The sequence below is a fragment of the Mesoplodon mirus genome (assembly GCF_964341445.2).
Source record: "Mesoplodon mirus genome assembly, chromosome: X".
Classification (NCBI taxonomy): Eukaryota; Metazoa; Chordata; class Mammalia; order Artiodactyla; family Ziphiidae; genus Mesoplodon; species Mesoplodon mirus.
The window spans coordinates 21,112,212-21,139,335 of NC_138981.1; the positions used below are offsets into that span (position 1 = coordinate 21,112,212).

At 40.8% G+C, this 27,124-nt stretch overlaps 2 protein-coding genes across 2 annotated transcripts in view; one reads left to right on the plus strand and one right to left on the minus strand.

Annotated features, from left to right (window-relative positions):
- LOC309796612 (uncharacterized protein) overlaps window positions 1-27,124 on the minus strand; it is an 863,921-nt gene that overhangs the window by 63,510 nt on the left and 773,287 nt on the right. The window contains exon 9 of the mRNA XM_082609846.1: window positions 22,930-23,071. The gene's annotated coding sequence lies outside the window, so the exon portion shown is untranslated. The remainder of the gene's footprint in view (window positions 1-22,929; window positions 23,072-27,124) is intronic.
- LOC309796136 (melanoma-associated antigen B4-like) lies at window positions 25,049-26,092 on the plus strand (the record flags this gene model as incomplete). Its single annotated transcript, XM_082609191.1, has 1 exon — window positions 25,049-26,092. The coding sequence occupies one exon, from the start codon at window positions 25,049-25,051 to the stop codon at window positions 26,090-26,092; it is 1,044 nt and encodes a 347-aa protein (XP_082465317.1).

Genomic DNA, 27,124 nt, shown 5'->3' on the forward strand with positions numbered 1-27,124 from the left:
TTTAAATTTCCTTTTCTTGCCTCATTTTGCTCTCTATGATTTCCTGTACTACGCTGAATAAAAATGGTGAGAGAGGGCATCTGTTTATTGCTCCCTTCTTAGGGAGAAAAGATTCAGTCTTTGGCATTAAGTATGATACTGGGTTTAGGTTTTAGATAGATGCTCTTTATCAACTTGAGAAAGTTCCATTCTATTCTTAGTTTGCTGAGATTATTTTATATCATGAATGAGAGCTGAATTTTGTCAAGTTACTATTCTGTATCATTTGGTATAATCCTATGGTTTTTCTTCTAAGTTAGTTAATACGTGGATGACATTGATTGGTTATTTCAACTGAAGTATAGTTGATTTACAATGTTGTGTGATTGATTTTTGAATACTGAACCAGCCTAGCATTCCTGAAATAAACCTCACTTGATCACTGTATTTATTTTAAAATATACTGTTGAATTCATTTGCTAATATATGTTGAGGATTTTTGGATCTATGGTCATCAGAAAAGCTGGTCTTTGATTTTTGTTTTTGCTTTTGACTTTGTCTGGTTTTGGTATCAAGGTAATACTGGCCTCATAAAGTGAAATGGTGGTATTTCCTCCTCTTCTATTTTCAATTCAACACAAGGGAATGTGTTGAACTGGTATTCATTCCTCTGTAAATATTTGATAGAATTCCCAATAAAAGTGTCTGAGGCTGAAGATATCTTTTTCAGAAGGTTTTAAATTATGAATTAATTTTCTTTATTCATTACTGGACTACTCAAATTTTTTGGTTGGTGTCTATTTTAAGGTCAGAAATTTTACTACCTTTGCACTTTCTTTTATGGCTTTGATCTATTACTGTTTCTACATTTTCTCCTGTCAATTTGGGTAATTTATGCTTTCCTAGAAGATGTATCCATACAATCCCATCTGTTTTCCTTTTTTCAGCTTTCTCCAAATTTTCTTGCCCACTGGTGATCATTTAAGTTCTAGGGGTATGTGTGTGTACACACACACACACACACACATATACATATATACATATATATGTACACATATATACATATATTATGGATATATTCAGTGTCATATAGTTTATATATTTTGTTTTGTGTTCAGGATTTTAAGTGTGTTTCAGTATGTTCATGTCTATTAAAAAGTATACGAGTTTAGTGGCTTCCCTGGTGGCACAGTGGTTAAGATTCCGCCTGCCAATGCAGGGGACACGGTTCAATCCCTGGTCCAGGAAGATCCTACATCCCGTGGAGCAACTAAGCCCGTGCGCCACAACTACTGAGCATGCGAACCACAACTACTGAGCCTGCGTGCCACAACTACTGAAGCCTGTGTGCCTAGAGCCCATGCGCTACAACAAGAGAAGCCACTGCAATGAGAAGCCCGCACTCTGCAACGAAGAGTGGCCCCCCGCTTGCCACAACCAGAGATAGCCCGCGCACAGCAACAGACCCAACGCAGCCAAAAATAAATAAATAATTTTTAAAAAAGTATACGTGTTTATCTCCACCTTTATCTGTTTTAAACATGTATAAACTGTAGTAAACAGAGATAATGAAGGTAACGTCACAGGAATGCTTACAATAGCAGGTAAAATCAATACTTGCAATAAATTCTTAATTAATAAGGCTTTAATAAAATAAAAACCTGTCTAGCCAAAGAACCTGATAGAATAGTTTTTCAGAGCACTCACATTAGACTGCTGCTAAAGTCCTTAATTCTGTTAATATTTACAGCTGTTGAAGCATAAAGCATCCCAATGAATAAAACAGCATAATTTAGCTCCCCAAACAGTCACATTCAACAAGAAAAGAAATCAGTCCAACTTAATGGAAATTAGTAGTTTTCTGTTTTGTAAATGTAATATGGAAACCTTTTATTGTGTTTGTTTTAATTGATATTTGTGCTTATAATTCCCCCAGAGAAACACTTCTGTTATAATATTATGAAATGCTGCAGGGTCTAGAGGTATGACAGAATTAACAAATGCTTTAAAGACTAATTGGGTTTGAATGTTGCTGGTTCAATAATTTATTCAGTGGGTGCCCATGGCCACATTAGTTGACCTTCCTGAAACTTGGTTTATTCAGCTGTGAAATGGGTGTAGAAAATACGTGACCTTATTGGATTATGGTGAGCATTCAGTGAGAAAACATTTCATTTGTGGTGAATACATTTATCATCTAATGACTGCCTAACCTTGGTAAAGGTAGAGCAGGAATGGAGGAGAGAAAATTAAAATTCAGTCAGCTACTGGCTTGTTTACAGGACTCTCCCCCCTTCAAATGGTTTCTCTCACACATAGAAAAAATAGAAGAAGAACGTTCAGATAATAACACATTGCTTTGAATCTAAGATGCCAACAGTTATAAAATATTTCCTAATTTTATAGAAGTCAAAATATGATAAAATATGCACCCTAGAATTGATGATTTTTGGTAATACAGTACTCCCCCCATTAACCATGTGGGGTACATTCCAAGACCTCCAGTAGATACCTCAAACCATGGATAGTACTGAATTCTCTCTCTAAATATATGTATGCTTTTCCTACACATACATACATATGATAAATTCATAAATAGGCCCAGTAAGATAGTAACAATAACTAATAATAAAATAGAATAATTACTAATAATATACTGTAATATACTACACTTCTAACAATATACTGTAAAAATATACTATTAAATTTTAGAGAGTGCTATAGTAAGTTATGTGAATGTGTTCTCTCTCTCTGTCAAAAAATCTAACTGTAAAAATTTAATGCTTTTTCCATCCTAACTAAGCACTTACCATGCACTATGGCCATAACTTTTGCAGTTTGAGGTGTGACAGCAAAACTAGCAGGAATTTCTTTTTCTTTCTTTACATTTTCATGGATAGAAGATCTTAGCAACCTCAGCATACAATTTTCTTCTTTCCTTATTAAGTTGAGAACTTTTACCTTTTCACTTAAAGGGAGCACTTTCTGACTTCTCTTTGGCATATCCAAATTGCCAGCATCATTTTGCACAGAAAAGGAAACCACAAACAAAACGAAAAGACAACCCACAGAATGGGAGAAAATATTTGCAAACGAAGCAACCAACAAGGGGTTAATCTCCAAAATACACAAACAGCTCATGAAACTCAATATAAAAAGAAAAAAAAACCCAAACAACCCAATCAAAAAATGGGCAGATCTAAATAGACATTTCTCCAAAGCAGACAAACATTTGGCCAAAAAGCACATGAAAAGATGCTCAGACATCAGTAATTATTAGAGAACTACAAATCCAAACTACAATGAGGTATCACTTGACACCGGTCAGAAAGGCCATCATCAAAAAATCTGCAAACAATAAATGCTGGAAAGGGTGTGGAGAAAAGGGAACCCTCCTACACTGTTGGTGGGAATGTAAATTGGCGCAACCATTATGGAGAACAGTATGGAGGTTCCTTAAAAAACTAAATATAGAACTACCATATGACCCAGCAATCCCACTGCTGGGCATATACCCTGAGAAAATCATAATTCAAAAAGAGTCATGTACCACAATGTTCATTGCAGCTCTATTTACAATAGCCAGGACATGGAAGCAACCTAGCTGTCCACCGACAGATGAATGGATAAAGATGTGACACATATATACAGTGGAATATTACTCAGCCATAAAAAGAAATGAAATTGAGTTATTTGTAATGAGGTGGATGGACCTAGAGTCTGTCATACAGAGTGAAGTAAGTCAGAAAGAGAAAAACAAATACTGTATGCTAACAGGTATATATGGAATCTAAAAAAAAAATGGTTCTGGTGAACCTAGGGGCAGGACAGGAATAAAGACGCAGACGTAGAGAATGGACTTGAGGACACGGAGAAGGGGAAGGGTAAGCTGGGATGAAGTGAGAGAGTAGCCTGGACATATATACACTACCAAATGTAAAATAGCTAGCTAGTGGGAAGCAGCTTCATTGCATGGGGAGATCAGCTCGGTGCTCTGTGATCACCTAGAGGCGTGGGATAGGGAGGGTGGAAGGGAGATGCAAGAGGGAGGGTATATATATATGCATACACCTGATTCACTTTGTTATACAGCAGAAACTAACACACCATTGTAAAGCAATTATACTCCAATAAAGATGTTAAAAAAATAAATAAAATAGCCCTAAAAAAAAGTACACAATTTCAGTGTCATGTCTTTAAAAGGAACTCCTTGCTCTCTATATCACCTTCCCACTTCCAATAGTAAAAAATCTAGATATTATGGTGATAAGCCAGTTTTAACCATGTTGATTAAGTCAACTTTCTTGGTGATGGAAGAAGAACTAGATAGATGGTATCCGAGTCCTGTTGTTACTGCTTGTACTGACCTGAGTTTCATTTCTGGACAATTTGGCTATCATTACAAAGTTATGTGAAAGGAAGAAAATCTATCTTAGACACTATACATTTGAGATCTCTTTGTTATATCATATGAGTGATTCTCAGAGTATTTTTTTCTTGCTTTTTTTTTGGTGTTTGTATAATGTTAGAACATTCAAGATGTAATAGTAAATTTTAAGGGCATGAAGCAGAAAAAAAGAAAAAAAGAACTACCGTATGATCCAGCAATCCCGCTCCTGAGCATATATCTGGAGAAAACCATAATTCGAAAAGATGCATGCACCCCAGTGTTCAGTGCAGCACTATTTACAATAGCCAGGTCATGGAAGCAACCTAAATGTCCATCAACAGAGGAATGGATAAAGAAGATGTGGCATATATATACAGTGGAATATTACTCAGCAGTAAAAAAAAAAGAACGAAATAACGCCATTTGCATCAACATGGATGGATCTAGAGATTATCATACTAAGCAAAGTAAGTCAGAGAAAGACAAATATCATATGATATCTCTTATATGTGGACTCTAATAAAAATGATAAAAATGCACTTTTTTAGAAAACAGGAACAGATTCACAGATCTCGAAATCAAATTTATGGTTACCAAAGGGGAAAGGAGGGGGAGAAATAAATTAGGAGATTGGGATTAACATATACAGAGTATTATATATAAAATAGATAACAAGGACCTACTGTATAGCACAGGGAACTCTACTCAATATTTTGTAATAACCAATATGGGAAAAGATTCTGAAAAAGAATGTGTATACATATGTGTGTATATATGTGTGTGTGTGTGTATAACTGATTCACTTTGCTGTACACCTGAAACTAACACAACATTGCAAATCAACTATACTCCAATAAAATTTTTAAAAAAAATTTCTAGCATCAGATCTCTTCTGCTGCCTTGGGGCCATTTTTAAGTAAAATCAGGATTACCTGAATACAAGTACCACGATACTCATGCTGATGTCGCAACAGTCAATCTGATAACTGAGATGGTTACTAACTGACTAACAGGTGGGATATGCTGGACAAAGGGATGATTCATGTCTTGGGCAGAAGTGACCAGGAATGAGCACGATTTCATTACGCTACTCAGAATGGTGTGCAATTTTAAACTTAGGAATTGTTTATTTCTGGAATTTTCCATTTAATATTTTCAGACTGTGATTGACCATGGGTAACTAAGACTGCAGAAAGTGAAACCATGGATAAGGGAGGACTGCAATAATTAACAAATATTGAGCACTTACAGTACAATTGGTACTATTCCAAATGTTGTACAGATATTAACTTATTTACTCTTCATTAAAACATCAAGTAATTGCTATTGTTATCTCTATTTTGCAGAGATAAAGTAAGTCCTCAGCTAGTACAAACAGCTGAGCCATAACTGGGGAGGAGCCCTGGGTACTGAATCTACCTACACCAATCCATGGCCACTCCCAAGAGAAGCACACACGGCCATGAGATTCTTTCACGTAAGAGTCAAGGGTGGGAGAACTGAAGAAAGGGGTAATGGGGAACAGGAACTGGTATCACGTCGGTGTTTCCCACCATGCTCAAGTGTCTGTTATTTACTGATAACGCCTAGTGTTAGAGAGGGCTGAAATAAGTATAACCTTATAAGTGAGTTAGGGAGACCTGAAATAAGAATCAAGTATTAAAATTATTCAAGTGAAGCCATTCCGGAAAAGAAAAAAAAAAAAAAAAAACTCACTGAGGGGCAGTTGCAAAACCCCTGGCAATCACTGATTTGTTTACTGTCTCTACAGTTTTGTCTTTTCCAGAACGTCATACAAATGGAAACAGACAGTAGGTAGCCTTTTCAGATTGTCTTCTTTCACTTAGCAATATGCAATTAAGAATCATCCTTGCCTTTGGCTTGATAGCTCATTCCTTTTTATCACTGAATATTATTGAATTGTATGAATAAACCACGGCTTGTTTATCCATTCACCTGGTGAAGGATATGGTGGTTGCTTTCAGTTTTTGGCGATTATGAATGAAGCTGATATCAATATTTATGTGCAGGTTTTTGTGTAGATATGTTTTTAAATCAGTTGGGTAAACATCTGGAGGTATGACTGCTAAACTGCATGGTAAGATTATGTTTAGCTTTGCATTGGTTTCCTTCTTTTAGCTTGGTAACTTAAAATAAATCACTGAGCCTTAGTTTCTTCATCTGTAAAAAGGAAATAAATTTTTATTAACACCAAAAGCTGTTGTGAGATTTAAGAGAACATTTAACACAGTTCTTCACTCAGCAGGAATTAATCAGTGCTAGGTTAAGCATATTTATTATTATCTTTGATTTTATTATAAAAATAAATATAAATTGACCCATGTTATTCAATCCAGAAACCCAAAACTTGTCCTTACATCACTCTCTCCTAAGTTGATCAGTCAAGAAGTCTCAGTGAGTCCATATCTCAAATATCTCTTAAATTTATTCTTTATTCTTCCTTTTCCTCAATCAATGGTTTGACTCTTCCATTGTTTTTCCTATGGATTACTACAGACCCTACAACTCCCCTCTCTGCCTTCTTCTTCATCATTTCCCCATCTATTGTCTATGCTACTTGTTCCCAAATGCTGATCATATAGGCCTAGAATAGTGCTGGACATATAGTAGGCATTCAATAAATATTTATTGAATAAATGAATACCCTCCAATTAGTGCTCAGAATGATAAAATGTCCAACACTCCTTTGTAAATAATGAAAATTAATGACAACTTGTGTGTACATGTACACATAAATATTACAAATACTTTTACACATTTTTCATGTATGCATCCTGTGTTATCACCGCTTCAAATGTATCTTAATGCTCCTGTGCTATTGCCTATGCTGTTTATATCTGTCTGGAACTTACCATGTGCATCCCTTCACCCTACTGCACACTTTACCCATACCCAGATTCTACTGGGTGCACCTCTCATATTTGTCTATACTATTGCTTATCAAGCTTTAACATGTACATTACACACCTGCAGATCTTTTTTTAAAATGCAGAGCCTGATTCAGTGTGTCTGGGGTGGAGCCTGAGAAGTCTGCATTTCTAACAAGTTCCCAGGGGATGCTGCTGCAGCTGGTACTTTATAACACACTGTGTTACAGTTGTTCTTCTGGGCTATTTCCTCTAGACAAGGAAATCCTCTAATGTTATCTTTTATGGAAGTTATCATGTGATAACTTTCTTTAGTAAAGTAACTCAGGGTATTAGAAGGGACAGTACACTGGAAGTCAAGAAATCTGGGATCATTTTTGCCTGTTTTTTGCCACTATGAAAACTTACTTGTGGAACTAAACATCAACTGGACCAATCAAACTACCTGATTTGTCACTGGTACTGAAAATACACTTCAGGTTCAATTTGCTTTTCTCTAGTTTATTTTTCAGGTGTGTAATAGTTATCAGACACATACAATCATTAGAAAAACATACATGTTGCATGATGTAACTTCATCTCCTGCAACTTCTAATGCAATATGCAATATTATGAGTTTATTTTTACTCATTTTTGCATATATATCTTTTATTTGCTGAATTCAGTCCTATTCTATGATTCTGTTCATATGTTATTATTTCCACACTCACATGCTTAAGCCAATATTCTTAAACTCCATTGTTTCTGGTGATAGGTAGCAAAAATGGAAACAGAGAAAAATAAAATATTCACTAGATTTCTAAAGTACATTACTGTTTCTTCTCATTTATGAATATATTACAATTTTCCTCTAATCTAATTACTACAGTTTATTCCAAGTTTTTTCTAAAACTAAACTGAAAACACTATTTTCATTTATATTTTTCATATGTTGCTCATGAGATTCTGGCATAGTGGTTTTGTTTATAATGGATTTTATTTTGTCAATATCAGCATCATCATTAAATGACTGAAATGTTGGCAACACAGTAAAGAGTATAGCAGGGATGGAATCACAAATTATGTCTACAGATTAAGTTACAGGGGTCCTATAATAGAAGTTGATGAAGACTGATTATTTAAGAATAATAATAGAGAGAGACAACAGACAAAACTAACCAGAAAAACAGAAGTTTGACTGTTCCCTCCTTCCTCACCAAATGCTCACACACCATTTCTATAAATACAGATTCCTTTACAACATCATTAAGAGCAGGATATGGATTTTCTGTAATTTATACACAGACTTTCTTTTTTGACTTTGGAAAAAGGGGCAGAAAGCAGAATTCTCTCTTGGGGGTGATAATACCCAGCATAACCCATGTTAGAGGTACAAAAGGAAAAAACAAAAAACGTAATTTTTTAAGTTGGATTTTTAAGCTTTTTTTTTCTCGTTAGTCACCAATTTACAGGAGCCCCAAACTAATAAATACATCTTTCTAAAATGCTTGTTCCTGATGTACTGGGTTGGCCAAAAAGTGCCTTCGGTTTTTAAGTAAAAGACATTTTTCATTTTCACCAAGAATTTTATTGAACAACGTATTCACCCTTTTGTTCCACTACCTGCTGCCATTTTTCAGGTAACTTCATAATTCCATCTTCCCAAAACTTTTTATCTTTTTGAGCAAAGACCTCTTCCAGGTGCCTTTTACAGCTATCCAGGGAACTGAAAATTTTTCCATTAAGAAAATTTTGTAAAGACCTAAATAAATGGAAATCCAAGGGTGCACTGTCTAGTGAATACAGCAGATGAATCAGAACTTCCCAGCCAAGCTGTAACAGTTTTTGCCTGTTCATCAAAGAAACATGCGATCTTGCGTTATCCTGATGGAAGATTATGCATTTTCTGTTGACTAATTCTGGATGCTTTTCATCGAGTGCTTTCGGTTGGTCTAATTGGGAACAGTACTTGGAACTAATAGTTCGGTTTTCCAGAAGGAGCTCATAATAGAGGACTCCCTTCCAATCCCACCATATACACAACACCACCTTCTTTGGATGAAAACCAGCCTTTGGTGTGGTTGGTGGTGGATCATTTCACTTGCCCCACGATCTCTTCCGTTCCACATTATTGTACAGTATCCACTCTTCATCGCCCATCACAATTTGTTTTAAAAACAGAACGTTTTCATTATGTTTAAATAGAGAATCGCATGCGGAAATGTGGTCAAGAAGGTTTTTTTTTGCTTAACTTATGTGGAACCCAAACATCAAAGCGATTCACATAACCAAGCTGGTGCAAACGATTTTCAATGCTTAATTTGGATATTTTGAGTATGTCGGCTATCTCCTGCGTGATATAACGTTGATCATTCTCACTTAATGTCTCAATTTGATCGCCATCAACTTCAACTGGTCTGCTTGACAGTAGAGCACCGTCCAGTGAGAGATCTCCAGCACGAAACTTAACAAATGACTTTCGACACGTTCAATCAGTCACAATACCTTCTCCATACACTGTGCAAATCTTTTCTTGTGTGTTTCTGTTGCATTTTTACCTTTCTTGAAATAATAAAGCATAATACGCCGAAAATGTTGCTCTTTTTCTTCCATCTTCAATATTAAAATGGCTACACAAAAATTCACCAATTTTGATGTCTTTTTTAAAATGCACGCTGATATGACAGCTGTCATATACAATCTAACAAAATTGTTTTGAATGAAGTTAAAAACAACTAAGTGCTACTAGAGTCATCTTATTGAAAAAAACTAATGAACTTTTTGGCCAGCCCAATATTTTGTACCACTGGGATGTCCCATCACTCTTATGTTTTTGCAGGTTATACTAAGTGACTTTTTATTCTCCCACCCAGAAATCCCACTGGCTAATGTTGACCAGTTAGTTTGTATTCTTCCCTTGAAAGAGCTAGTCCATGTTAATAAGGAGGGAGTCCATGTTAATTTATTAACTCACTCAACAAATATTTTGGGCACCAAGAACATGCCCAGGAGTGTGGTAGGTGCTAGAGACACAGTAGTGAATAAAATAAAGGCCCCACCCACCTGAAACTTACACTGTAAGCAATATTCTTAATAGGTCTAAAGTAGAGTGCAAGCAGCTTTCAGCTCTTTCTTGGGTATGGAAGGAGTACCATAAGGATCACAGTTCTAGATAACCTCTCCACTCTAGTCTTGCAAAAAGAATCTAGCAATCATAGGCACTAGTGTCTGAGTTTACAAATCTAGCCACTACTCTTGTCCCAAATTCTTTCCTGATGGTAGGTAAAGGGGAGAGAACACTGCATGATTATAGATCCATGGATATTTCTTACATTTCCTTCCAAATTACTCAGTCTCTGACATCAAAATACTTCTAGCTGCTTAATGTTTTCAATCAACCCAGTGCCATTCTCCCAATATCACATGTATTTTTTACAATTTCTCTGGGTTTATTTGACTAGAACACCCTAGACCATACAGTCAGTTAGCTTCATAAAGTTAGTGTTAAGGAAGTTCATATTATTTTAAAAAGGCTTCTAAGCAGTTTTTTAATCTCTTACATATTCAGTGAAACTATCATAGACAATCCCCAGTTCCCATCATGGCTCTAAATTCAGTTGAGAGCTTAAGTCAAAACATGTCATAGAATGATGAACCCACTACTTATAAGGACAGAGGATTCTCATGACTACCTCTTACTGTGTATATTTAAATTAATCAGGAGTTGGGACTTCCCTGGTGGCGCAGTGGTTAAGAATCCGCCTGCTAATGCAGGGGACGTGGGTTCGAGTCCTGGTCTAGGAAGATTCCACATGTCACAGAGCAACTAGGCCTGTGTGCCGTAACTACTGAGCCTGCACTCTAGAGCCTGCGAGCCACAACTAGTGAGCCTGCGTACCCCAACTACTGAAGCCCGCGCACCTAGAGCCTGTGCTCCACAACAAAGAGAAGCCTGCGCACCGCAACAAAGAGTAGCCCCCACACGTTGCAACTAGAGAAAGCCTGCACGGAGCAACGAAGACCCAACGTAGCCAAAAATAAATAAATAAAAAATTTAAAAATTAATTAATTAATTCATCAGGGGTCATAAAAGAGGTTCTACTAAGCTTCTCCAAATAGGGATCCATGAGATTCTACATATGTCTTTCTTATCATGAACTCGGTGTTCCTGATCACCCAAAACAACTCTCCAGTTTTTTGTTTTAGCTTGTAAAATATAGAGGATAATCTCATAATTCTTATCAGCTGATTAGTTTCCCTTTCATTTAACCCTGATGTGGGCTCTTCTTGGACTTAATCTTTAAATAGTATGCTTACAGTGTTTCAATTAAGAAATAAAATTAAGAACTAGATTTCTTAATAAATTGATGTTTTCCCAAAGATGTGAACTTAAGAAATGCTGGTATCACTTAACCTTCCATAAACAATAAAACACACATTCAATTAATATAATATAGGGCCTCCCTGGTGGCGCAGTGGTTGGGAGTCCGCCTGCCGATGCAGGGGATACGGGTTCGTGCCCCGGTCTGGGAGGATCCCATATGCCGCGGAGCGGCTGGGCCCGTGAGCCATGGCCGCTGGGCCTGCGCGTCCGGAGCCTGTGCTCCGCAACGGGAGAGGCCACAACAGTGAGAGGCCCGCATACCGCAAAAAGAAAAAAAAAAAAATATATAATATAGATGGTGACATAAGGTAACATATAATTACTAAGGATTCTTGAGCTTAAACTCAGTATAAAAATACTGACATGTGCCTATTTGTAACAGTTTCTTAAATGTACATTAAAGTTTATGGTAATTGCTAATGCTACACTGGCTTATAGACAGTAACTTCATTAAGCTGCCCCACATTCTCATACAGCTACACTTAGTAGCTACACTTAGCTACATGCATTAGTGTATCTGTAATTGCCAAACAAATTACAGAAACGTTTTTAGGCAAAAAAGGCACTTTCCAGGTCTAATTTTAAGAATTGTCACTACCAAGTATGGTATACATACAAAGACCCAGGAAGAAAGTTTGTGTCTAAAACATGTATGTCTGTCTTTCAGAGGCCTGAAATTACAAATTTATGCATTCTGTTGTCATAAGCTAAATCATTATTTTGCCTTCTACCAAATATCAAACATCTTTTGAATAAAATACACTCATTCTAGTTGGTCAATAATAACACTGTGGTTATGCTTTAGATTATTTCCTGTGTGAAGTTTTCACTACTACTAAGTAAAGGCAACATTAAAAATGCATTTATCTTGGTCCTTGTACATATTAAGGGATTAATAAATATTTGTTCAATGAATTCAGTAAACTCTTATTACCTGTCAGCTCTGTGCCTGACACAATACTAAGAACCGAGGAAACAAAGTTACCTAAAAGATAAGCCTTGACATTAAACTCTAGAGGCAGACACATGTGCAAGTTAAGTGGATTAGTCTAGCAATATGTACAGGACTCTACTCAAAAAAAGGAATTCTTCTGAGATGGGTGTCAGAGGAAACAGTAATTAATTTGGGCCTTGGAGTATCACTGGACAGGTTTATTAAGGCTGAATTCATAGTTAAAGACATAATAATTCTAGTATATATTCAAACTAATTTTCAGATCTAAAGCTTATCTTAAACTGGAAGTAACAGTGCTTAACTCCTTGGTTTTTTAATCATCAGACTAAACTTTGCAAAGAAATCTGACCTACCTCTAAGTAGCAGATTTATATATGTTTAAAAAATTAACTGTGGTAAAATGCACATAACAAAATTTTAATTAGGTTTAAGTGTATAGTTCTGTAGTATTAAGAATATTCACATACATACAAAGGAATATTACTCAGCCATATAAAAAGAAACGAAATTGAGTTATTTGTAGTGAGGTGGAAGGACCTAGAGTCTGTCATACAGAGTGAAGTAAGTCAGAAAGAGAAAAACAAATACCGTATGCTAACACATATATATGGAATCTAAAAAAAAAGGTTCTGAAGAACCTAGGGGCAGGACAGGAATAATGACACAGATGTAGAAAATGGACTTCAGGACACGGGGAGGGGGAAAGGTAAGCTAGGATGAAGTGAGAGAGTGGCATGGACATATATACAGTACCAAATGTAAAATAGATAGCTAGTGGGAAGCAGCCACACAGCACAGGGAGATCAGCTCGGTGCTTTGTGACCACCTAGAGGGGTGGGATAGGGAGGGTGGGGAGGGAGATGGAAGAGGGAGGAGATATGGGAATATATGTATATGTATAGCTGATTCACTTTGTTATAAAGCAGAAACTAACATACCACTGTAAAGCAATTATACTCCAATAAAGATGTTAAAAATATAAATAAAATAAACATAGAACTAAAAAAAAAAACCAGAATATTCACATTGTTGTGCAACCAATCTTTTAATCTTGCAAAACTAAAACTCTATACCCACTAAACAACAAGTTCCCATTTTCCTCTCCCCCTAGTCCCTGGCAACCAGCATTCTACTTGCTATGAGTTTGACTACTGTAAGTGCCTAATGTAAGTGGAATGATACACTATTTATCTTTTTGTGACTGGCACAGACTAAATGGCTTCACTGGTAAATTCTACCAAACATTTAAAGAAGAATTAATGCCAAACCTTTTTTCAAACTTTTCCAAAAAATTGAAGAGGAGGGAAGACACATTTCCAAACTCATTTTATGAATCCAGCATTACTCTGAAACTGAAGCCAGACAAAGACATCATGAAAAAATAAAACTACAGGAAAATATCCCCAGTGAATTCAGATGCAAAAATCCTCAACAAAATACTAGCAAAATGAATCCAACAGCACATTAAAAGGATTATACAACATAACCAAGTGGGATTTGCCCCTTGGATGCAAGGATAGTTCGAAATACAAAAATCAATTAATGTGATACATCGTACTAACAGAATAAAGGAATAAAATCACAAGATCATCTCAACAGATGTGGAAAAAGTGTTTGACAAAATTAAGTACCCTTTCATGATGTAAACTCTCAAAAAATTAGGAAAAGAAGAAAAATACCTCAACATAATGAAGGTCATACATGGAAAGCCCACAGTTAGCATCACACTCAATGGTGAAAAACTGAAAGCTTTTCCTCTAAGATCAGGAAAAAGACAATGATGCTCACTGTCATCACTTTTATTCAACAAGTAGTGAAAGTCCTAGCCAGAGTAATTAGGCAAGAAAAAGAAATAAAAGGCATCCAAATTGGAAAGGAATCAGTAAAACTGTCCCTGTTTGCAGACAACATCTTATATAAAGAAAATCCTAAAAACTCTATATAAAAATTGTTAGAATTAATAAACAAATTCAGTAAAGTTGCAGGGTACAAAATCAACATGCAAAAACCAGTTACACTAACTATGAATTAGATGGAAAGGAAATCAGGAAAATAATTCCAATTACAATAGCACCAAAAATAATAAAATACTTAGGAATAAATTTGATTAAAGAGCTGAAAGACTTGCATACTAAAAACTACAAAAAAACTGATGAAAGAAATCAAAGAAGACACAAACAAATCGAATGGCATCCCAAGTTCATGGATTGGAAGACTTAATATTGTTAAAATGTACATACAACCTAAAGTGATCTACATATTCAGTGCAATCCCCATAAAAACCCCAATGCCATTTTTTTACAAAAATAGAAAAAAAATCTAAAATTCACATGGAACCATAAAAGACCACAAACAGCCAAGTCAATATTGGGAAAGTAGAACAAAGATGGAAGTATCACATTTCCTGATTTCAAAATATATAACAAAGTCACAGTAATCATAAAAGTATAGAACTGCCATAAAGACAGATATAATTGTGGTTATTACATACAATTTCCTATCTCATAAGGATTTAGATAAATTAACACACGTAAACACTTAGAATGATGTCTGATATAGTGTAAATGGACAGCAAGTGTTTGCTGTGGTAATCACAGAGTTGTCACGAGGACCAAATTAGATTTTTAGTTTATCCTTCATTCAAATAGTTGTTACTAAGCACATACTATGTGCCAGGCACTGTTTTAGTCTATGGAAACAGAGCAGGAAATAGAAAAGAGAAAAACCCTTGTTCTCATGGAGCTCATCTTCAGCATGAATTTTCCTTGTACCACATTACTGTTTAAACGTTTCTCTATTTCAATGCATGGAAATTCCTATTTAAATGAATATAAATTACAATTCACCCTTTGGGTTACAAGAAATGAAGGAAAGTCTGGCTAGAGCAAATTACTATCCCACCCATAGATTTCTGCCACATATTAAACAAGTATTTATAGCATTTTCCAAATAATGACATGCTTCAATCTCGATCAGTGTCATCGTCGACACTCCCTCCCATAAAACCAACCATACTAAGCTTGATTCTCAAAATATACCCATGTTAGTTCATATCCCAGCTGAACTGTTTGGTTTTATATTATTCATCAATTATATTAAGGCTCATTATCTTATCTTTGTAGAAATAATTAGGCTTATATAAACTAACAATGAAACATTCTAAAACTTACATTGATGTAAAGAATATTCCCAATATCTTTGAAAAATTAAATGAAATGAATAAATAATCTATAAATTATAAATGCCAAAAGTAACTCAAGAATAGAGAGGAGCTTCAAGATGGTGGAATAGTAAGACGTGGATATCACCTTCCTCCCCACAAATACATCAGAAATACATCTACATGTGGAACAACTCCTACAGAACACCTACTGAATACTGGCAGAAGACCTCAGGCCTCCCAAAAGGCAAGAAACTCCCCACGTACCTGGGTAGGGCAAAACAAAAAAGAAAAAAACAGAGACAAAAGAATAGGGACGGGACCTGCACCAGTGGGAGGGCGCTGTGAAGGAGGAAAGGTTTCCACACACTAGGAAGCCCCTTCACGGTTGGAGACTGTGGGTGGCGGAGGGGGGGAAGCTTCGGAGCCACAGAGGAGAGCGCAGCAAGAGGGGTGCGGAGGGCAAAGCGGAGAGATTCCCACACAGAGGATCGGTGCCGACCGGCACTCACCAGCCCGAGAGGCTTGTCTGCTCACCCGCCAGGGCGGGGGGTGCTGGGAGCTGAGGCTTGGGCTTTGGAGGTTGGATCGCAGGAGAGGACTGCAGTTGGCGGTGTGAACACAGCCTGAAGGGGGCTAGTGTGCCACGGCTAGCCAGGAGGGAGTCCGGGAAAAGGTCTGCAGCTGACGAAGGGGCAAGAGACTTTTTCTTCCCTCTTTGTTTCCTGGTGCGCGAGGAGAGGGGATTCAGAGCGCCGCTTAAAGGAGCTCCAGAGACGGGCGAGAGCCGTGGCTATCAGCGCCGACCACAGAGACGGGCATGAGACGCTAAGGCTGCTGCTGCCGCCACCAAGAAGCCTGTGTGCGAGCACAGCTCACTCTCGACACCTCCCCTCCCAGGAGTCTGTGCAGCCCGCCACTGCCAGGGGCCCGTGATCCAGGGACAACTTCCCCGGGAGAATGCACGGTGCGCCTCAGGCTGGTGCAACGTCATGCTGGCCTCTGCTGCCGCAGGCTCACCTCGCATCCGTACTCCTCCTTCCCCCCGGCCTGAGAGAGCCAGAGTCCCTGAAGCAGCTGGTCCTTTAACCTAGACCTGTCTGAGCAAAGAACAGACACCCTCAGGCAATTTACACACAGAGGGGGGCCAAATCCAAAGCTGAACCCCGGGAGCTGTGCGAACAAAGAAGAGAAAGGGAAATCTCCCCCAGCAGCCTCAGGAGCAGGGGATTAAAGCTCCACGATCAACTTGATGTACCCTGCATCTGTGGATGTACCCTGCACTTCAGGAAAACCTGAAGTGACAATGAATCATCCCAAATTGAGGAGGTGGACTTTTGGAACAACGATATATATTTTTCTTTTCCCTTTTTCTCTTTTTGTGAGTGTGTATGTGTATGCTCCTGTGTGTGATTTTGTCTGTATAGCTTTGCTTTTACCATTTGTCTTAGGGTTCTGTCTCTCCATTTTTTGTTTGTTTGTTTGTTTGTTTGTTTGTTTTTGTGGTACACGGGCCTCTCACTGCTGTGGCCCCTCCCGCTGTGGAGCACAGGCTCCGGATGCACAGGCTCAGTGGCCATGGCTCACGGGCCCAGCCGCTCCACGGCATGTGGGATCTTCCCGGACCGGGGCATGAACCCGTGTCCCCTGCATCAGCAGGTGGACTCTCAACCACTGCGCCACCAGGGAAGCACCCTGTTTGTTTGTTTTTTGTGTTTTTTAGTACAGTTTTTAGCACTTGTTATCATTGGTGGATTTCTTTTTTGGTTTGGTTGCTCTCTTCTTTCTTCCTTTCTTTTTTTTTATTACTTAAAAATAATTTTTTTAATAATTATTTTTTATTTTAATAACTTTATTTTATTTTATCTTCTTCTTTCTTTCATTTTTTTCCTCCCTTTTATTCACAACCATGTGGATAACAGCCTCTTGGTGCTCCAGCCAGGCGTCAGGGCTGTGCCTCTGAGGTAGGAGAGCCAAGCTCGGGACACTGGTCCACAAGAGACCTCCCAGCTCCACATAATATCAAATGGCGAAAATCTCCCAGAGATCTCCATCTCAATGCCAAGACCCAGCTCCACTCAATGACCAGCAAGCTACAGTGCTGGACAACCTATGCCAAACAACTAGCAAGACAGGAACACAACCCCACCCATTAGCAGACAGGTTGCCTAAAATCATAATAAGGCCACAGACACCCCAAAACACACCACCAGACGTGGACCTCTCCATCAGAAAGACAAGATCAGGCCTCATCCACCAGAACACAGGCACTATGCCCCTCCACCAGGAAGCCTACACAACCCACTGAACCAACCTTAAACACTGGGGACAGACACCAAAAACAACAAGAACTATAAGCCTGCAGCCTGCGAAAAGGAGACCCCAAACATAGTAAGTTAAGCAAAATGAGAAGACAAAGAAAGACACAGCAGATGAAGGAGCAAGGCAAAAACCCACCAGACCTTACAAATGAAGAGGAAATAGGCAGTCTACCTGAAAAAGAATTCAGAATAATGATAGTGAAGATGATCCAAAATCTTGGAAATAGAATGGAGAAAATACAAGAAACATTTAACAAGGACCTAGAAGAACTAAAGAGCAAACAAACAGTGATGAACAACACAATAAATGAAATTAAAAATTCTCTAGAAGGGATCAAGAGCAGAATAACTAAGGCAGAAGAACGGATAAGTGACCTGGAAGATAAAATAGTGGAAATAACTACTGCAGAGCAGAATAAGAAAAAAGAATGAAGAGAATTGAGGACAGTCTCAGAGACCTCTGGGACAACATTAAACGCACCAGCATTCGAATTATAGGGGTCCCAGAAGAAGAAGAGGAAGAGAAAGGGACTGAGTAAATATCTGAAGAGATTATAGTTGAAAACTTCCCTAATATGGGAAAGGAAATAGTTAATCAAGTCCAGGAAGCACAGAGAGTCCCATACAGTATAAATCCAAGGAGAAACACACCAAGACACATATTCATCAAACTATCAAAAACTTAAAACAAAGAGAAACTATTAAAAGCAGCAAGGGAAAAACAACAAATAACACTCAAGGGAATCCCCATAAGGTTAAGAGCTGATCTTTCAGCAGAAAGTGGCAGGACATATTTAAAGTGATGAAAGAGAAAAACCTACAACCAAGATTACTCTACCCAGCAAGGAGAAGTAACAACTGACACTGCAGAAATACAAAGGATCATGAGAGATTACTACAAGCAACTCTATGCCAATAAAATGGACAACCTGGAAGAAATGGACAAATTCTTAGAAATGCACAACATTGCGAGACTGAACGAGGAAGAAATAGAAAATATGAAAAGACCAATCACAAGCACTGAAATTGAAACTATGATTTAAAATATTCCAACAAACAAAAGCCCAGGACCAGATGGCTTCACAGGCGAATTCTATCAAACATTTAGAGAAGAACTAAAACCTATCCTTCTCAAACTCTTCCAAAATATAGCAGAGGGTGGGACACTCCCAAACTCATTCTACGAGGCCACCATCCCCCTGATACCAAAACCAGACAAAGATGTCACAAAGAAAGGAAAGTACAGGGCAATATCACTGATGAACAGAGATGCAAAAATCCTCAACAACATACTAGCAAACAGAATCCAACAACACATTAAAAGGATCATGCACCATGATCAAGTGGGATTTAACCCAGAGATGCAGGGATTCTTCAATATACACAAATCAATCAATGTGATACACCATATTAACAAATTGAAGGAGAAAAACCATATGGTTATCTCAATAGATGCAGAGAAAGCTTTTGACAAAATTCAACACCCATCTATGATAAAAAACCCTCCAGAAAGTAGGCATAGAGGGAACTTTCCTCAACATAATAAAGGCCATATATGACAAACCCACAGCCAACATCGTCCTCAATGATGAAAAACTGAAAGCATTTCCACTAAGATCAGGAACGAGACAAGGTTGCCCACTCGCACCACTCTTATTCAACATAGTTTTGGAAGTTTTAGCCATGGCAATCAGAGAAGAAAAAGAAATAAAAGGAATCCAAATCGAAAGGAAGAAGTAAAGCTGTCACTGTTTGCAGATGATATGATACTATACATAGAGAATCCCAAAGATGCTACCAGAAAACTACTAGAGCTAATCAAGGAATTTGGTAAAGTAGCAGGATACAAAACAAATGCATGGAAATCTCTTGCATTCCTATACACTAATGATGAAAAATCTGAAAGTGAAATTAAGAAAACACTCCCATTTACCACTGCAACAAAAAGAATAAAATATCTAGGAATAAACCTACATAAGGAGACAAAAGACTTGTATGCAGAAAATTATAAGACACTGATGAAAGAAATTAAAGATGATACCAACAGATGGAGAGATATACCATGTTCTTGGACTGGAAGAATCAACATTGTGAAAATGACTCTACTACCCAAAGCAATCTACAGATTCAATGCAATCCCTATCAAACTACCAATGGCATTTTTCACAGAACTAGAACAAAAAATTTCACAATTTGTATGGAAACAAAAAAGACCCCAAATAGCCAAAGCAATCTTGAGAAAGAAAAACGGAGCTGGAGGAATCAGGCTCCCTGACTTCAGACTATACTACAAAGCTACAGTAATCAAGACAGTATGGTACTGGCACAAAAACAGAAATATAGATCAATGGAACAGGATAGAAAGCCCAGAGATAAACCCACGCACATACGGTCAGCTTATCTTTGATAAAGGAGGCAAGAATACAGAGTGGAGAGAAGACAGCCTCTTCAATAAATGGTGCTGGGAAAACAGGACAGCTACATGTAAAAGAATGAAATTAGAACACTCCCTAACACCAGACACAAAAATAAACTCAAAATGGATTAAAGACCTAAAGGTAAGGCCAGACACTATCAAACTCTTAGAGGAGAATACAGGCAGAACACTCTATGACATAAATCACAGCACGATCCTTTTTGACCCACCTCCTAGAGAAATGGACATAAAAACAAAAATAAACAAATGGGACCTAATGAAACTTAAAAGTTTTGCACAGCAAAGGAAACCGTAAACAAGACAAAAAGACAGCCCTCAGAATGGGAGAAAATTGTTGCAAATGAAGCAACAGACAAAGGATTAATCTCCGAAACATACAAGCAACTCATGCAGCTCAATATGAAAAAAACAAACGCCCCAATCCAAACATGGGCAGAAACCTAAATAGACATTTCTCCAAAGAAGACATACAGATCACCAAAAGACACATGAAAGAATGCTCAACATCATTAATCATTAAAGAAATGTAAATCAAAACTACAATGTGATATCATCTCACACTGGTCAGAATGGCCATCATCAAAAAATCTACAAACAGTAAATGCTGGAGAGGGTGTGGAGAAAAGGGAACCCTCTTGCACTGTTGGTGGGAATGTAAATTGATACAGCCACTATGGAGAACAGTATGGAGGTTCCCTAAAAAACTAAAAACAAAACTACCATAAGACCCAGCATTCCCACTACTGGGCATATACCCTGAGAAAACCATAATTCAAAGAGTCATGTACCAAAATGTGCATTGCACCTCTATTTACAATAGCCAGGAAATGGAATCAACCTAAGTGTCCATCAACAGATGAAGGGATAAAGAATATGTGGCACATATATACAACGGAATATTACTCAGCCATAAAAAGGAACAAAACTGTGGTATTTGTAGTGAGGTGGATGGACCTAGAGTCCGTCATACAGAGTGAAGTAAGTCAGAGAAAAACAAATACCGTATGCTAACACATATATACGGAATCTAAAAAAAAAAAGAATGGTCATGAAGAACCTAGGGGCAAGACGGGAATAAAAATGCAGACCTACTGGAGAATGGACTTGAGGATATGGGGAGGGGGAAGGGTAAGCTTGGGCAAAGTGAAAGAGTGGCAATGGGCATACATACAGTACTAAACGTAAAACAGACAGCTAGTGGGAAGCAGCCGCAAAGCACAGGGAGATCAGCTTGGTGCTTTGTGACCACCTAGAGGGGTGGGATAGGGAGGGTGGGAGGGAGGGAGATGCAAGAGGGAAGAGATATGGGGACATATGTATATGTATAACTGAATCACTCTGTTATAAAGCAGAAACAAACACACCATTGTAAAGCAATTATACTCCAATAAAGATGTTAAAAAAATCAAAAAAAAAGAAAAAAAGAAAATACACCATAGACAAAAGCAACAATATAAAAAAACATAGCTAGAAAGAAACCATACAAAAATGTATATAATCTACATGGAGGCAACAATAAGAATTTCCTGATTGACTTAGGAAAAAGAAGTCTCAACCAGAATAGTATGTTATGTGTATTCGTGAGGCACAGCTATTGTAAGAATATCGATTTTCCTTAATTCATTTACAGATTTAGTACCTTTTCCATAGCAGCTGCTGACAATCAAACATGGGCTACTGTTTCCTGTACCCAAAATCAACCATGGAAACATTACAGAAGGAATAAAGAAAAAACATTAACAAACGCAAAAACACAAAACTAAATAATCCCTGAGGGACAATAAGTCTCCACTGAACTAGAACCTGAGTGTGGGCAGGTAGGGGGATGCCCTGAATTCGAGACAGGTCTGTAGCCTGCAAGAGAGGCAGATGACAGGATTGATTAGAGAAAAGCCTTTAAACTTGAGCCCTTGATTCTTCCACTGTGCTCTGGGACCATGAATCTCTACTGCTTCACTGAAGGAACCTGAGGCAGCATTTCAGAGCCCGCATGCCAGGAGCATGGGACACCAAAGATTGGGCTGGATGTGGCAGTATGGTCCACAGGCTGTGAAATAACCATCTGAAACTTTGTTAGTGGATGGCGACTGGCCTTTTTAAATGATCATCTTAATAGAACTATCACACACGGACTCAAAGAGAAAAGCAAGTAACACAGTAGTTGTACAAAAGGACAGAAATTCATTTCTGAACTTCTGGGCAATGCCCCTGATGTCAACAAAGAGAGACCACAGTGAGAACTGTCAGGCTAAGGCGCCCCTTCACTAACTCCTCTGGGATTCTGTGGGGCATGGTTGGGGACAGGGATGGATTCATACCAGAGAAGGAAGGAATCGCAGGCCCTGCCAGCAGTCAACGTGACGACCTTGAGTGAGACCTGACGGGCTCCGAACCACAGAAGACAGTCTCGCCTCCTTTCCCCTCAGCTCGTCTTACCTGCAGCAGCCATCTCTGGGAGGCTCCAGGCAGAAGTGTCCAGATGAGATGTGCCTGCACTTCACACCAGCAGTCTCAGGGAGTTGATGTCTTTGATGTGAGGCCTTGGCCTCAGGTCAGCAGACGGGAGGTAGCCCAGCACCTACAGGGAGTCAAGAGAAGACACTGAGAGAGGACTGAGAGCACCATCCACCATAGAAGAGGGGGCCCCAAAGAGCCCTCACTGTCAGTCTCGGGGGACCCAGGCATGGCTGTGAGGCTCAGGCCCCCAGATACTTCCGGCTGGGGGTGCCGACAGAAATGAGAGCCAAGGTGTGACGCCTGCTGACTCAGCTCAGCAGAGGGAAAAGTCCTAGGACCTGCCAAGAGTCAATGAAAGGCCCTCGTGCCAGGCCTGTGGGAAGCTCCCCCGGAACCACCCCCCACCTCCCGTCCCGCCCGTCCCCGCCCCGCCCCTGCTGTGCTCCTGGAACCCAGATGCGCATGACCGGATGTGACGTCCTCCTACGCACACGGTGGGGGCGACGCCATTGTTGAGAGCTGCCGTCCGGCGAGGGTGAGCCGCGGGAGGCATCCCACGTCTCTTCAGGTGTCAAAGTGTGAGATAACCCCAGTTAGAAGTGGGGGGACGCCTGCGACACCCCCAATCCCCTTTCCCTCTGAAAAGAGGCAGCCACACAGGCCCCGCCCACCCCGCCCCTGCTCTCAGCCCGAGAGGCTCGGGCCTGGCCGTTAGGCCCGAAGTCCATCCGCTTCCCCCGCGGGGTCTCGGGCAAGGAAGGCCTCGCTCTGAGGCTGGTGGACCCTGGCTCACCTCAGTTGAGGGAGTGTCCCAGGCCCTGTGAAGGACGGGACCCCTGTGGGGACCGAGGGGCTCCACACCCCAAAATGGCGGCCACGCAGACCCCGCCCCTGACGTCGGCCTGGGAGCCTCCAGGCAGGTCTAAAGACTGAGAGACTCCCTCAGTGCGAACGCGGACGGACAGACGGACGCGGGAGACCCAGGGAGGAGGGGACCTTGTTCTGAGGGGCTGGCCGCAGGTCAGCAGAGGGAGGATTTCCAGGGCACGGGAGGAGTCAGGGTGAGGACCGTCCTCCCCGTCGCAAGGGCACCTCAGAACCCCTCCCCTGTTGTCAGCCGCTTCCTTCTGGCCACACGCGGAGAAGGGAGGGCTGCTGTCTGAGAGGGGAGGTGCAGGCCAGCAGAAGGCGCGTCCCTAAGCACTGCCAAGAGTCAGCCCAAGCCCTTGAGTGAGGGCCAGTGGGGCCGCCAGCCACAGGGCCTCGACCTGTCTGCCGCACGCTGCAGGCTTGGTAAAACTGCCACGTGCGGCCGCCTGGCCACCCTCACTGCCTCCTAGTGAGACTCAGGGAGGTGCCGGCACTGGTGCGAGCAGATGGCCCTCGGGGCAAGAGAGGAGCTCCAGGCTGCACCGGCCGTCCAGGGAGGACCCCGAGTGAGGACTAAGGGAGTCACCCACCCCGAAGAGAAGGGACCAGAGAGAACATGGCCTGTCCCCTCCTGTCAACCCTTAAACTCCCAAGAAAGGACTGTCAGGCCGAGCCTGCCCGTAATTTCCTCTGCCAGGTCCAAGGGAGGTTAGAGCTTTGTTCTGAAGGGGCAGCCACGAGGCAGCAGAAGGGAGGGTCCCAGGGCCCTTCGGTGGTGGGCTGAACGCTCCCTCCTTTCCTCCTCCTGGGTGTCACGGAGGATGGTGGTGTCAACTTCAGAGCAGCAGAGGGCATGGGGTGGGGGGGGTGGGGGAGTCTTGCCAACAACTGTCATCCTGACTCTGAACGGGAACCGCGGGGACCTACCTCCCCTGCCAGCCCCCACTGTCACCCCCGTACCGCCCAGGCAGGGCTGGCTGGCTGTGCCCCAAGGCTCACTCGACCGTCCTCCACAGGGCTCTCAGGGGACAGGCTGAGCAGGAGAACAGGAGCCCTGTGGGCCCTCGGGCAGTGCCCTCAAGGACCCTGCAGAGGCGGCCTTGGTTAAAGCCAGGGAGGACTCTCCCCGCTGAAGGTGCTCACAGCATCTCTTTGTCCCTCCCCCAGGTGCCCTCGTTGCCTGCCTTCCTGCCCACACTCCCGCCTGCTGGCCCTGACCTGTGTCATCATGCCTCAAGGCCAGAAGAGGAAGCGCCATGCCCAGGAGAATCGCCACCAGGCCCAGGGGGAGACTCAGAGTCTCAAGGGTGCCCAGGCCACTGAGGCGGCGGCGGCGGCAGAGATAGAAGAGTCGTCCTCCTCCCCCGCTTCTGTTTCTCGGGGTACTTCCCCGAGCTCCCCTGCTGCTGGCACTCGCCAGGAGCCTCAGGGAGCCCCAGCCACGAGCTCTCGTGCTGCAGGAGTTTCATGCCCAGGATCTGAAGAGGGTGCCCAGAGCCAAGATGAGAAAAGTGCAAGTACCGCCCAGGCAGCACCTTCCGTTCACAGCACTTACATCAATCCTCTGACCAGGAAGGTCTGCAAGTTGGTGCAGTTCCTGCTGGATAAGTACAAGGCGAAGGAGCCCATCCCGAAGGCTACACTGCTGAAGATTGTCAACAAGGCGTACAACAAGCACTTCCCTGAGATCCTCAGGAAAGCCTCTGAGTGTGTGGAGCTGGTCTTTGGCCTCGATCTGAAGGAAGTCGACCCCAGCAGTCACTCCTACGCCCTCATCAACAAGCTGGGCATGTGCAGCGAGGGAAGTCTGAGTGATGTGTCAGGGCTGCCCGTGTCCGGTTTCCTGATGACTCTCCTGGGCATGATCTTCAAGAAGGGCAACCGTGCCACCGAGGAGGAGTTCTGGGATTTCCTCAGTGTGTTGGGTTTGTATGCTGGGAGGAGCCACTCGATCTTTGGGGAGCCCAGAAGGTTCATCAGAAATCTCGTGCAGCAGAAGTACCTGACGTACCGCCAGGTGCCCAACAGCGATCCTCCGCACTATGAGTTCCTGTGGGGCCCGAGAGCCCACGCTGAAACCAGCAAGATGAAAGTGCTGGAGTATATGGCCAAGCTCACTGATACCGTCCCCAGGGCCTTACCAGATCTCTATGAGGAGGCTATGAAAGATGAGGTAGAGAGAGCAAGAGTGAGAGCCGCGGCCAGGGCTGCAGCTATTGCTGAGCACAGAGCACGTTCCAGGGCCAAGGCCTGCAGCTCCTCCCACATGTAGGGAGGGAGGCCGCGGGCAGACTGCTCACTTTGTTTTGGAAGAGAGCAGTCAGGCTCCTAAATAGTGCAGAGTAGTAGGGGTGGAGGGAACAAAGTATAGATCTCATTTATCTTCCTGTTTTAAACTAGTAACTTCTATATATTATTGATTGATTTATTTAGGTTTTTTCAAATGTTTTCTTCTTGTAATAGATAGTGTGTTTTCTTAAGAATATGAATTTGTGAATGACATTGCTTGCATACTTATTGCTGTTCAAAGAGTTCTAAAGTTACAGTTTTGGTATATATAAAAGAAATTCACAAACCATCTGTATTTTCTGTATGATCCAGAAGTAGAAAACATGGCAGTGCAATAGAGATTTTCATGGAAATGTGAAAGGCGACCACAGAAAATATTTAGAAACAAAAAATGGAGAAAACAGAGTAAAAGGTATTAATTCGTAGTTTGCCTTATTTCTTTGAAACTTTCTTTTGGTAGAAATAAAAGATACTTTGACTGATTTAGCTCATTTGTGAGTATTTGTTTCTTTTGTCTTGGTGCACTGCATATTCTCTGCCACCTACTGGATTAAAAATAAACTCTGATGGGAGGGTGGTATTTTGGGGGTTCATAATCATATCATAACTGCCACTCATGAAAAACCCAATATTTCTTAAAGAGTATGCCACTGCTTTCCATGTAGTACATAACATTCCAGCATTCATGCAGGATAGGATTTAGCAGACTCCCTTTATAGGTGAATAACTTGCAAATTTCTCAAGTTCACAAGACTGATTAAGGGACCTTGCTGGGTCTAGTCCCCTGGTCTGGAATCGTCTAGAGCCTACACTCTTCCACTCCTCCCAGCCTAAGCCAGACCTTACGTCTTTTAATTCATTTTTCTTCTCACCACTCCAAAATGTATCTCATGGGATAAAAGGGGCCCTGTTCCCAAAGCACTGTTGTGGAATACAGTAATAGTAACGCTGAATAAGTGAATGCTATGAATAAAAAAAAATTATTTTGGTGACAATGGGGTCTTCTACATATGCA